This window comes from Prionailurus bengalensis, chromosome B1 (genome assembly GCF_016509475.1).
Source record: "Prionailurus bengalensis isolate Pbe53 chromosome B1, Fcat_Pben_1.1_paternal_pri, whole genome shotgun sequence".
NCBI classification, from domain to species: Eukaryota; Metazoa; Chordata; class Mammalia; order Carnivora; family Felidae; genus Prionailurus; species Prionailurus bengalensis.
In genome coordinates this window covers 186,683,195-186,696,280 of record NC_057344.1, presented here as the reverse complement: position 1 = coordinate 186,696,280, position 13,086 = coordinate 186,683,195, and the positions used below count along the sequence as shown (strand labels likewise).

The 13,086-nt window shown below is 37.5% G+C and overlaps 1 protein-coding gene across 1 annotated transcript in view; it reads right to left on the bottom strand.

Annotated features, from left to right (window-relative positions):
- DHX15 (DEAH-box helicase 15) overlaps nucleotides 1-13,086 on the bottom strand; it is a 62,803-nt gene that overhangs the window by 15,472 nt on the left and 34,245 nt on the right. Inside the window, exons 6-7 of the mRNA XM_043572868.1 lie at nucleotides 7,894-8,061; nucleotides 295-381 (exon numbers count right to left, since the gene is read on the bottom strand). Coding sequence (XP_043428803.1) covers nucleotides 295-381; nucleotides 7,894-8,061 — 255 coding nt within the window. The remainder of the gene's footprint in view (nucleotides 1-294; nucleotides 382-7,893; nucleotides 8,062-13,086) is intronic.

The following is a 13,086-nucleotide window of genomic DNA, read 5'->3' as shown; positions in this document are numbered from 1 at the left end:
AAGTGACTGATCTACAGGGATGACAATCCTGTTCCCTTATTACTACACAAAAACAAAAAGGCCAAAGCAATCTTACAGGAAACAGAAAAGCAGCCTAGGACTAAACATCATGCCTGGGCTTACTAAATGAGAGCCAGCTAGAACAGAAAGAGCTCATCACCACTGACGTTTGAAAACAAGACACAACAGAAAATTCTAAAAAGTAAATTCCAGTCATTACATGAGTAGATAGTAAGTACTGTGAAGCTAACACTAATTTAATAAAGTATACAACTAAAGTACCAACATATGTACCTTCTGTTTTGCAAATCCAGGATCGATCACAAATACCACACCATCTATTGTCAAAGATGTTTCTGCGATGTTAGTTGACACAACTACCTGTTAAGAAATAAATAGTACATAAATTGTATTACAAATCAGGTAAAATTCAAATGACAATAAAAATAGCTATAACAGGGTGCCTGGGTGGCTCAGCCAATTAAGCGTCTGACGCTTGATTTCAACTCAGATCATGATCGCATGGTTCCTGAGTTCCAGCCCTGCATCAGGCTCCTTGCTGACAGTGCAGAGCCTGTTTGGTATTCTCTCTCTGCCCCTCCCCTGCACTCACGTGCGCTCGCTCACTCTCACTCTCTCTCTCTCAAAATAAATAAACTTAAAAAAAAATAGCCACGAACTTCTACTGAACAATGAATTTCAATCCAGTAAATAAACTAAAAATAAGGTTTCATCCTTAACAGCCAATGCAATATCAAGACAAATTAACATTTAAGATCTCAATTCAAAATTTCATTTAGTCCATTACAGCAAATTTCTTTCTCAACAAAAACTATTACTTCAGGTTATCATTCAATCACATTATGTTTTGATTTCTTAAACCTAAGCATAGCATCAAAAGAAAAATAACGAAATAACTCAAGCTTACCTTACAGAAATGCCTCCCTTACAGAACACTATTTGTTTATTATCCAAACTCTACAACATTTTAGTATTTTCTTTCAATATTTCAATATTTTCTGACAATATTTATAAGGAAACTTTGTATCACCAAAACTCAACATTTTAAACAAAATGGCACATGAAGGCTAGGGGGCGGGTGGGGGGGTCAAATCTCAAGTTATACTCCAAGATCTGGCAAATCTTAAGAATCAACTGTAGATATTTTTTTAAAAAGAGTACAGTCTCAAACAAAACATCATTGCATACCAACCGTCAAGAATCATTTGAACCTTTTATTGCCAGGGAATAATGTTTAAATCATTTACATACTAATATGGTAGCTAGGTTTTTTTTATGTAAATATACGATGGATTTTAGATATATTTTAGGAAACCGGTTGGGCTTTGAGAGTAACATGTCACGCAATTTTTCTTCTTAAGCAGTAAGTAAATGGGATTCTCATTAGTATTTTTTCCCAGAACATTTGATTTTCAGGAACAGAAAACTGCCATTAAGGGAAGATGCCTATATATGCAAGCAGTTGACACAGAAGATGAATCAGATATAGAGCCTGCTCTTACAGCTTTTACATTTTGTGAAGGAAGATTAGACATGGACAGAAAGTGTAAATGACGCCAAAGATTCCCTGTGGGACTTAAAAAGGGTTTAATTCCACAGCGAAGACAAAGGAAGCTTACTGAGAAAACGGCACTTAGGAGAGTTCTCGAGGCTAGGGTGGGATCTGCCGCAAGAGAGCCGGGAAGAACACTAGTAGTAGAAGACTCAGCTCAAACTAGAGCACATGGGCAGAAATGTCCACAAGCACAACTAAAAAATTAAAGGACTCGTACTGCCAGGCCCTCATGGAGGTCTTAAAACTTACTAGGGAGCCACTAACAGGGTAATATTTTAGAATCATTCACGTATCTAAAACCAAAATCCTTCTTTTCACTGGGCAGCTGCCAAGACTGCTAACTAGCAAACGGAGAAGAAACATGGAGGTTTGAGGTTACTGAAATATTTTTCAAGACATTTAGATGATCTGCACGGCTCAATCGCTAGAACTGAAGCAAACATAAGCAAAGCATATAAGGTTGACAGGTGAATTTGAGTAACTATCCTGAGTTTAATATTTTTCTACAAAGTCAGCATCCTGTGGTGGAAGGGGCAATGAATTTAGGAGTCGGGTGGCAGAGCTGGGGAGCAAACCCGCAAAGATGAGTTCTAGTGGAAAGGTTTTTAACACTCCCAAACCTCAATTACCTTTTTTTTTTTTACTCCTGCATATTAATCTAGATAAGACAAAGTTGTAGCAAATAAAATTGCATAAAATATGTAAAAACTCCTTATAAAGTTGTTACAGAACCAGATAATGCTTGTGATTTCTTAGAGTTTTCTGGAATTCTGGGGTGAAATTACTATGGTTCTGGATATATATTTAGAACAATGGAGGAAATGAAAATTTTACATTTCACAGGTTTCTTCTACAACAGAATACAGTTAGTGTGATAAAAATTTCTTGATGACATCAATTCTTTAGAGTTACTTAAAAATAATTTTCCTCCATAAAATCATTTCATTTCATGTGCATGCATCTCCTTTTGGTGTGTATGTTACAAATCATAGCATACTTACAAGGAGGTGTGGATTTGTGATTCCCCAAGTGCTTAAGAATCACAGGATTAGGCCATCCTGGCAAACCCCATGTCATTATCGATAGTCTACTGCTACCCAAAAGTCAAAGTAATGTTAAAAAAGACCACACAGAGAAATAGGACTTTCAAGTTTTTTCCCCAAAGAAAAATTGGTTAAAAAACATCTGAGCAGGACTTGCCTACCATACTGATTTAATAATTATTAAGGTGTCTATGAGAAAAAAGGCAGGGTTCTGAAACCATGGGAGGTAGGTTTGGGGACAAAATGAGGAAAAAACTCACATAACAAACTGTACAACTTTCAGGGTGCTTCTTCTAATAATAACTCTACTACTGGAGATGGAGAGGCCATACTAGCTAAACCGAAAGAAAACCTACATACATAACGCCTGAGAACAAACAAAGGAGATGATAAAAGTTACCCAGCTCCCTTGAAACCTTAGCAGTGGACTAATGCAAGCCTAAGTATGTTCTAGATGTTAAGTGGCATATGATCTAATTAGGAACTGGCCAGAACACAAAATGATCCTGAATTTATCAAGGGACCTACATATGAACAATGGGAATATATATAAATGGGATAAGCTTTCTAGACTGCAACATGGCAATACGCACTCAAAGAACCTTAAGAAGTGTTCAAACCTCACTGGCCAAGCAATTATTCCAGGTAAATAGCCCCTAAATATAGAATAAACTCTGTGGAAACAAGTTTGACGTCACTGCCAATTTTATGTTTTTATGTGAAGTGTTAAGATTAAACTTTCATCTAGACGTATCCTCTTCCCCCTCAATAACACGCCTTCCAAAGAAATCCACTTTGACTTATTTCAGCAATTCCACTTGAAAGTAGAACTCCAGAGTTCGTTGAGTTGCTCTACTTGAATTCTACTTGGACACAATAATGCACTTAGGTTCAACTAGTCTGGATTTTTAGTCCCCAGGGAACTCTGCGGGGGTCGCCACCTCAGTAAGGACATTAACTTCTTTATTTATACACGTCCCAGCAGCACCACACTAAGTTATCTTCAGATAGTGGATCATTAAGCCTCTCTTTAAAACTACAGAACCATCTCCACAAGGGCCATTTCTCTTTTTTATTGAGCAGCGTATGCTTTGAGCCATGTTAATTAGTAAACTGTAAGATAAGCTACAGAAAAATCAGCTATTTGTATGGACAAAATTAATGAAAACTAAGTGAAATTAAAGAATAGTTGCTGGATTTTAATAACATCAAATCTATAAAACAGCAATTGTAAGTCTTAGTCAAAAGATGCATACAAGTAATTTATCGATGAGCAAACTTTAATGCTTCTATAAAACTACTGTAGCTTGAGCTGAAAGTCAAATACGTGAATAAATGTCAAGCATGATCAAAACAGGTAAAACGGGGGTGCCTGGGTGGCTCAGTTGGTTGAGCGTCTGACTCCTGATTTAGGCCCAGGTCATGATCTCAAGGTTCATGGGTCTGAGCACCATGTAGGGCTCTGTGCTGGCAGAGCCTCCTTGGGATTCTCGCTCTCCTTCCCTCTCTGCCCCTCCCCTGCACATACTCCCCCCTCTCTCAAAAATAAACATTAAACAAATAAACAAACAAAAACAGGTAACATGATCTACCCTCACATAAATACATGCATTCTCAACTTTCTTGATCACTAAAACTTTGAAGCTGTTTACCAGTAGTGCTGTGTTAGAAGTCCATGTAAAAAAACTCAGTAACTATTTGCAAAAGGAATGCTAGTTAAAGTCCCCAATGCCCATAAAACTTTACCTTTAATAGAGCCTACATTTTAAAACTTTAATAGTAAAAAGCTGTTTTGCTTCTTTTACTGCAATCATATTATAAACTCTATTTTGCATAAGTTAATACATTCAGTAAGATAACAAGGCACTACTTACGAAAGGTGCCCCAATATAAACATGGAATTATACTTAAATATTTTGGTGGAATTTTAAAAACTGTATTAAATATTCTCTTTGTTCCAAACGTTCTAACTTATTACATTCTACTTTATGCTAGCTAGTATCCTTATATTAGAACAAATTTAACGAAAAAACAGAATCAAATTGTATTTTGTTTTACACAATTGGAAGCAGAACATAAATCCCTTAAACGTTCCTTTGTACATTTAAATCAATTGTGAATATCAATCAGTGACAGTTTAACACTCATGAATGAAAGCTCCATTCTAGTAACTGGCAGTATAATGAATTCATGACAGAAGCAGCAAGCCCTGGCCTCTAGCCCTATATTTTATAATATAAACAGGACATTATCAAACTTGTGGCATTTTTGTTTAAAATAGCGCAACAGGAAAACAGCAACAGAATGCCAGTTCCTCCTGTTCCAGTACCCAGCCACCTGCCTTCACAGAACCTCTGCATCTTCCGTCATACCCTTCCGCCTTCCCCCAAAGTCCCACTAATCCCTTTGACCTCTCTAAGGGTCACGGTCGCCTGCGACCTGCTAGGTCATCGGTTCGTCATACGTGCCAGTCACGGCACGTGGACGGGGTGTTTTTCTGCTATCTCTGGGTCTCAGCTGGCACTCCTACCTTCCTCCAGGCAACTTCTCCACCTGGCACCAAAAACAGGACTGGAGGAGTGAATCTTTCTCTGTAACTAGGCTTCCATAAAGACGTTTACTTCTCCTCAAACATGCCAGGCTTCAAAGCTCTTTTTTTCGCATGACAATGACACACCAAGCACTAATGAAGTCCTCCCTCCCTCTCCTGGGTCCATCCAGGAGGGCTGTGATAATGCTCTTCTCAGGCTGGAAGATGAAGCTGACTCATGCCAAGAAGAGAACATGATTTCCCAGCAAGAGGTCCTGTAGCCTTAGCTGAATGAAACACCATCAATGGATGATGAAGCAGCACTATGGCCCTTGGTTTGACTCTGAATTAAAAGCCCAGGATGGGATTCCCCAAGCCCTGGGGACTCCAGTCACCCCCTCATCATCTATGGCCTTCACCACACATACATCCAACTACTGCTGAGTTATTCTTTTCAGGAAGACAAAACTCTCCTCAATATCCTTATGATTTAAAAGAACACAAAAAGCAAGAGTTCAATTATACTCCACGAGCTTAAGCTGAAGATCCTAGAAAACATATCACCTACTGGACTGGCAGCAGACTGAACTTAACTTTCCAATACACTGATAATTAACAGAGCAAAAGAGCTCAGATGTGAAATATATTTCAGTAAGCTCAGGCCCTTTTAAGTTCTCACAGTAACCTAAAAATGGAATAAACAGAACTACACGAAAAGACACAAATTTGGCAAATCTTGCTATATACGTAATTTTACTCAGTGGTTAAAAAAAACCCATCAAATTAAAACAAATGCAGATATGCAAAGTGTACATGATTTCAAGAAAAATTTAATCATCTGCCTTAAGGCCACTCCTCTTTACTACTGAAATATATAAGAAAACAGCTACTTTATATACAACCACTGATACAGAATTATGCTAAGAATTCCACAAGTATTTTTCAGTCAACAGATCAACTTCAGAATTATATACTAAAACTATCACTTAAACTTCAAGTTTTCCCCAAAGTTCAGAATGCACATAAAGTAACAGGGAAAACTATTTTAACATGTTCTAGAAACAGCACTACGACTAAAATAACTGGAAAAGTTCAACATAATGAAGCTCTGATCAGACAGTTTTTTAAGTCATATTCACTACTCTTGCTGATCTGAAAAACTCAGAAGGCTGATTTCTTCCTTATCAATCTCTTGTTAATTTACACTCCACTAAGCTGGTGTTGTATATCCTCTCAGTAAGTTCCTTTAATTTGAAAAATGTATCTGGTTCATTTAACTTTTACACAACCATGTAAAGAAATAATTAGCCCTGATATATTTAAGTACCTTGATAATGTGTAATTTTTCAATAATCATGATAAACATTAGCAAAAGATTGAAAACAAGCAGAAAAAAGTTGTGAGACTGTTAGTCCTGAATATAGAAATAAGAGAGCAATAAATTCCAAATCTGATAAGTAAATCATAAGTAAGTAATATTTCAACTGAGACTTTTTTCTACGTGAATATATTCAAGGAATTTATGGCAGCTACCATGAAGGACTAGTTTCTTCTAGATATAGTAGTACCCTGTATACACAAAGCTTAATCCTTGATAATAATCTCCCAAGGTGATGAAGGTAAATTATACCTACTTTAAAAAAGGAAAACTTTAAGGGACGCTTGGGTGGCTCAGTTGCTTAAGTATCCGACTTCTCAGGTCATGATCTTGCATTGCAGTTCATGGGTTTGAGCCCCGTGTCAGACTCTGTGCGGACAGCTCAGAGCCTGGAGTCTGCTTCAGATTCTGTCTCCCTTTCTCTCTGCCCCTCCCCCACTACCATGCGCTCTCTCCCCCCACCTCAAAAATAAATGTTAAAAAAAATTGTTTTTAAAAAATGAAAACTTTAGGGGCGCCTGGGTGGCGCAGTCGGTTAAGCGTCCGACTTCAGCCAGGTCACGATCTCGCGGTCCAGGAGTTCGAGCCCCGCGTCAGGCTCTGGGCTGATGGCTCAGAGCCTGGAGCCTGTTTCCGATTCTGTGTCTCCCTCTCTCTCTGCCCCTCCCCCGTTCATGCTCTGTCTCTCTCTGTCCCAAAAATAAACGTTGAAAAAAAAATTTTTTTTTAAATGAAAACTTTAAATCCAGAGATCAAGAATCTTCACAAATTTCATATACAGCTACTATTTAACCTAATGACTGACTCCACTATACTAGTGTTTTTCAAACCTTTTCAAGCAATGTAATTTTATTTTCAAAGTATCTACTAGAACACCCAGCTCTTAAAAAAAATAAAAGGATAGCTGTTCTGTTTCAAACTAGAACTCAGATACCCTTCCCATCCCAACAAAGAGCCCAGAAACAGGTTTGGAAAACCCTTGCTCCCTTCCTATGCCAGGCAGACATCTATACTAAGAGAATCTACATTCGAGCTCTAAAGAAATCCACTTACTAATGGAGAGAAAGACAACACTAGGCCATCTCCCTCTTTTCTTTAGCCAGCCTAATCAAACTCCCATTTAATAAGGAGGGAATGGGAAACAGTACATGCTCTTACTTTACAGTCAAAAGTTATGCAAAATTCCACCTAAATATACGGTTTAATATTTGCATTTGAAATACAGATTTTGTAGTGTGCAATCCAGATCACTATCACCCATCACATAGTCCTTAATAATTCAATATACTTCCATATCTCATACTTTCATACTTCAATACACTTTCTGTATTAATGAAATGTTTACAGAGAACATTTCTATGCTAACCTTTCTTCCAATCGCTCCATTCTGCTTTTTTGGAGGCGGAGGCTCAAAAATGCGTTGTTGCTGCTGAGGTGGAAGTGTAGAGTATAATGGAATGATTTTAATGTCACCAACTTCAGGGCCCAAATCATCAACCTCACGCTTTATTCTCTTACAGGCTTCATCAATTTCCTACAAAATAAAAGTCTGAGTGTAAAAACAACAAATACACACTGAAACATGTAAGTATTTACCATTATCTTAATTCTGTAGAGCTTATTTCGAATTTGGTAAACCCAAACTAGGTAAACCTCACTGGGTTTCCGAAACTACTGAAGAAATTTTCATTTCTATAATCAAATAAATAGATAACTATCTTATTGGCATTCCACACTCTTTTTCTTCTAGTCAAATGTCCTAATTAATTCTCAACAAATTGTACTAAAATTGAAATTTCTCACCCAGGAATATTTAACTGCACTCATAACCTTTTCAATTTTCACAATCTAAAAGAAATTGATGTGCTAGATATTTTAAATAAGCCAATTAGGCTTTAATGTCACGTATCGCTAATGTAATTATATGGAAGATTTGCTTCATTGTGCCTAATGAGAACAAACACCTTTACAGTATCAACACAGATATTTAAGAAGTAGGCTAACCCAAATAACTTAGCATCTTCAAAAACTTCTCCATCACAGAATATAATCGCAATGCATTTTCATTCAAATCCAGGTTTTAAAGAGAAGACACACAATGATTACTCAGAGTGTGGGAGACAGAAAATGAGAGGTAGGTGAAGGCTCTAAGGGAGTGGCAAGGGGACTTAAAAATGGGGGGGGGGGGGGACCCAGAAATTTAAATTTTACTGAAACCTTAATTTGGTTATACTCAGAAGTATGTTAAATAATGTGGAAGCCTATCCAATGGACAACCTAATCAGAAGCTATCTTTATCAACAAAGTATCTCTTATTTAAAAATCAGAATGATTAAACAAAAAAGGGGGAAAATGTATCAGGTAAATGTAGTCTGTATTTTTATTACATCAAACTAAAATGATTTTCCTTGAAATGATTTTAAATCAACATGCAATTCTGTTTCCATGCTAAAGAATACAAAGTTTCTGGGCACTTAAGAACAAAAATTGTCCCCTCTCGTTCAAATACAGTAATTTCCTTAAAAAAAAGATAAGGGTCTTAGAAAATTATCACACAGAAAATTACTATTAAGGACTTGATGTTAATAGTTCCCTTTGAAATCTGAAGTTTTAAAAGAAAATCAAAGACTGCTACTGATTGAAAGAAAAACTACAACAAATAAAACAAATATTTTTAGGGAAAAAAAAAAGCTTTTAAATGCTGTATCTAGATTAGAATGCCCCCTGCTGGTATGCAAATACAAAATTATATCTCTTCCAAATCAAAAAGATTTGGATATAAGCCCCAAGTTAGTTTTTTCTAAAATTAAGAAACATAGGAAAAAAACTGATTCCAATATCCAGAATGTTTTTAATTTACTTAATTAAACATGTAGTTGACCAGACAATAAAAGGTCCAACGCCAGCAAACATCCAGATGTCATATATCAGAAAACAAAGTACCCAAAATCGTACATTTGCAGATTCCAGAATTTTAACAAGGTAACCCCAGTTTTACTTGGACTAGGCTATCCAATCTGTCAAATGTGTACAGAGTTAAAACAAAAGAACTACTGCATGGGATATAAAGATATCTCTAAAGTTGAGAGGAAAAAATTCCGACACCACTTATGTTTTTTATATAAGCAAAGTTCTAAACACTTTTAAAACTGCAACAAAATTTTTCCTTAAGTTTACCAAATTCCCACAGTCAACATGGGAAGTTCAGAAAAGAACAAAACTCATTGACATTCATCAGCATAAAGCAACCATCTGTTAGTTTTGAGCAAGATTGAGTGTTGAGACAGAAGCTCGGGAGTTTTTACGACTTTCAGCTCCAAAAGTATTAATATAGGTTAATAAATAAATTTGGACTAGTAATTTGAGGAGGCTGAACTCACTGCATATGGAAAAGATATTTTATTCATCAAAATTCACGGTAAAAGAACGTGCTGCTTTAAGAATGGTTTCAACATCTTCATATCACAAACAATTGATATTTCAGTTACAATCACTCTTATCTAATTCAGAAGTATAGCTTCCCTAAGGACTTTTAATTTTAATCGTAAGTCCAGATTTTATGCATTAACATAAAATAACACAGGGGCGCCTGGGTGGCGCAGTCGGTTGGGCGTCCGACTTCAGCCAGGTCACGATCTTGCGGTTCGTGAGTTCGAGCCCCGCGTCGGGCTCTGGGCTGATGGCTCAGAGCCTGGAGCTGTTTCCGATCCTGCGTCTCCCTCTCTCTCTGCCCCTCCCCCGTTCATGCTCTGTCTCTCTCTGTCCCAAAAATAAATAAACGTTGAAAAAAAAAAATTTAAAAAAAAAAATAAATAAATAAAATAAAATAAAATAAAATAACACAAAAAAATTCTAGAATTCAAATTCTTCCCAACCTTTCACCAATTAAGATTGATCTCCTTTACCCAAATTTACTCAGATTAGCACACAAGCATTACTGTTTAAGTGGTCAAAATGGTAAAATGCTCGTAAAAAAATCATTTTAAAATTTCATGAGAAAACTAAATTTTATGGGTGCTATTCAAATTTATGAAGACAAGAGTCCGGAGAATTCTAGAAATCTACCATTTAACTGACCATGTAGGAGTAACACAGATTCACAGCCATGGAAAAATAGTATTTTATATGTCTTTGAGTCAGCTCTACTAAAACACAATCAGTGAAACAAAATACATTAGGTACTCTGCTACTTTCTCCCTAAAGATCTTCAAAATTCAAACCTAGTCACCTAAAGGGTATTTAAAAATATAACAGGGCACATGCAAAACTAGTTCACAATTACAGTTAATAACTTCACTGGAAAACATACACTCCAGCACACATTTGAAAACCATGGGGCTTACTCCCTTTCCCCAAATATGGGATGGCTGCCAAAATATCAAGTACATGAAGTTAAATCATAGAAAAGCCTTTCATGAGACCATCTGATATTTGATAAGATTCTAATTTGCTTAGTTATCTGAATATAATGGCTATTTTAAGAAGTCGTTTAAGAAAATACACTATGCACTCTAGATGAAGAAACTAGAGACCAGATACAAAAGGACAAAAAGACCTCAACAACCTAAACACTGCATTAGAGCATAAATCCTGTTTATATGCCATCAAAAAAGCATTTGGTACTCTTGTTGACAAAATATATAAAAATTCTTCCATTCGAAACACACAGAAAGGAAGACTAGTACCAACAGAGGTGTATCCGTAAAACTGAATTTGCAACACGTTTTATATCCCAAAAGAAAAAGTATGACTGCATTGGTAATGATTTTCCACCCAGGGGACATCTGGCAATGTCTGCAGACATTTTTGGTTGCTACAACAGGAGGAGGGAACGTTACTGCATCTAACGGATAAGGCCAAAGATGCCACAATGCACAGGGCGCCCCACAACAAAAATACTGATTGAACTACTAGGTAAACAGCGCTGAGGTTGAAAACCCTTGCTCTATAGAAAAGGAACCACGGCCAATGGGGCACAAATCGTAAATTACATGAATACTGAAGAAATGCAGGGATAAACAATTACTCAACATTTCTAGCTCTTAAAGCAATAGCATTTGCTCAAATATTATGTATACCAAGCATTCCCGTAGAAACTGAATACAAATCAAATAATTCACATTCCAATAGAGGCAGGCAATCACACAGAAGACCTCGGATTTTGGTATCTGGGACAACTAGGGCAATTCCCCACAACCCTGTCCAGAGTTGTGTCATTAACGTACTACAGGAATTATACAGGCTTAAACATCCCTCTGGCACAGTGACCTTTAAACCTAAGGAAATATAAAAGTGGCCTGTAGACCTCATCAAAGATGCAGATTCCGACATTTGGCCTCAGGTTTCACCTATTTCTGCAAGTCTGGAACAGGACCAAGAACTTGCTTTAACAAACTCTCCTTCCCCAGGCAGGCAGTCCACTGGCCACACTTGAGAAATGTTCTGGGGCAGAGGTCAGACCTTTTACCATAAGGGCCAAAAACCATCAGGCTTTGCATCCACACAGCCTGTCTGTCGCACATTGTTTGGTCTTATTTACAACATTTCAGAAAAGTGAAAACAGGGCCACCTGGGTGGCTCGGTCGGTTAAGTGTTCGACTCTCGTTTCAGCTCAGGTCTCGCTCTCACAGTGTGTGGGCTCCAGGCTGGGGACTAGGAGCTTGCTTGGGATTCTCTCTCCTGCCCCTCCCCCGCACTCTTACTCTCTCCTCTCTCAAAATAAATAAACTTAAAACGGAAAAAAAAATTCTTAACTAATGGGCCATACAAAAACTGAAACAGGAAAAGGGTGGTCACAGGTAGCTCTTCATTCAAATGCTGTAAAATTAAAATTTACTCCTTTCTCTCACTAGCCACATTCAAACACTCACAAGCCATACGCTGCCGCTGACTACCACACTGAACAGCACAGTTACAGAACACGTGTGGCACTGAAAAAAGGTCTAACAGAACAACGCCGCTCTAGAACCTGTGCGACTCAAACCTGGGGAGCTTCAGCATTACCTGGAAGCTTGTCAGGAACAGTCTCAGATTCCACCCGACCTACTGAATCAGAATCTGCAAATTTTCTACGTGATCTGCACGTATGTCAGTTTGAGAAGCACATTCTAGAAAACCCCTAAAGCCTACTGAAACAGAAGACAAATTCTAAGAACAGCCTCCACCAAAAGGCTCTCTGAAACGGATTTATCCAGACAGCTTTTTCCTCAACTTCAGCTCCAGAATGTCACAGCACACCTATAAAGCTACCGTGGGAAAGAAGTTTAAAACACGCAGCACCTGAGAATAAAACGTGTATCTTAAAACGGGTAAATTCTAACTAAAAAATTTCAACGATTTCTTACAATCCTCAGCGCACACACAGATGACCAAACCAAAACACAAACATTCATTCTGACGTTGGATGGGCATCCAAGTTACTCAAGTTCATTCACAAGCTAACAACCCGACTTCATAGGGGTTGTGTGGATCAAATTCATACCTCAGCAAAACTGCAAATTACCACACACCACTACTTACCGCACCCAGGTCTCTCCAAAGTCGAGACTACAGCTGCTAA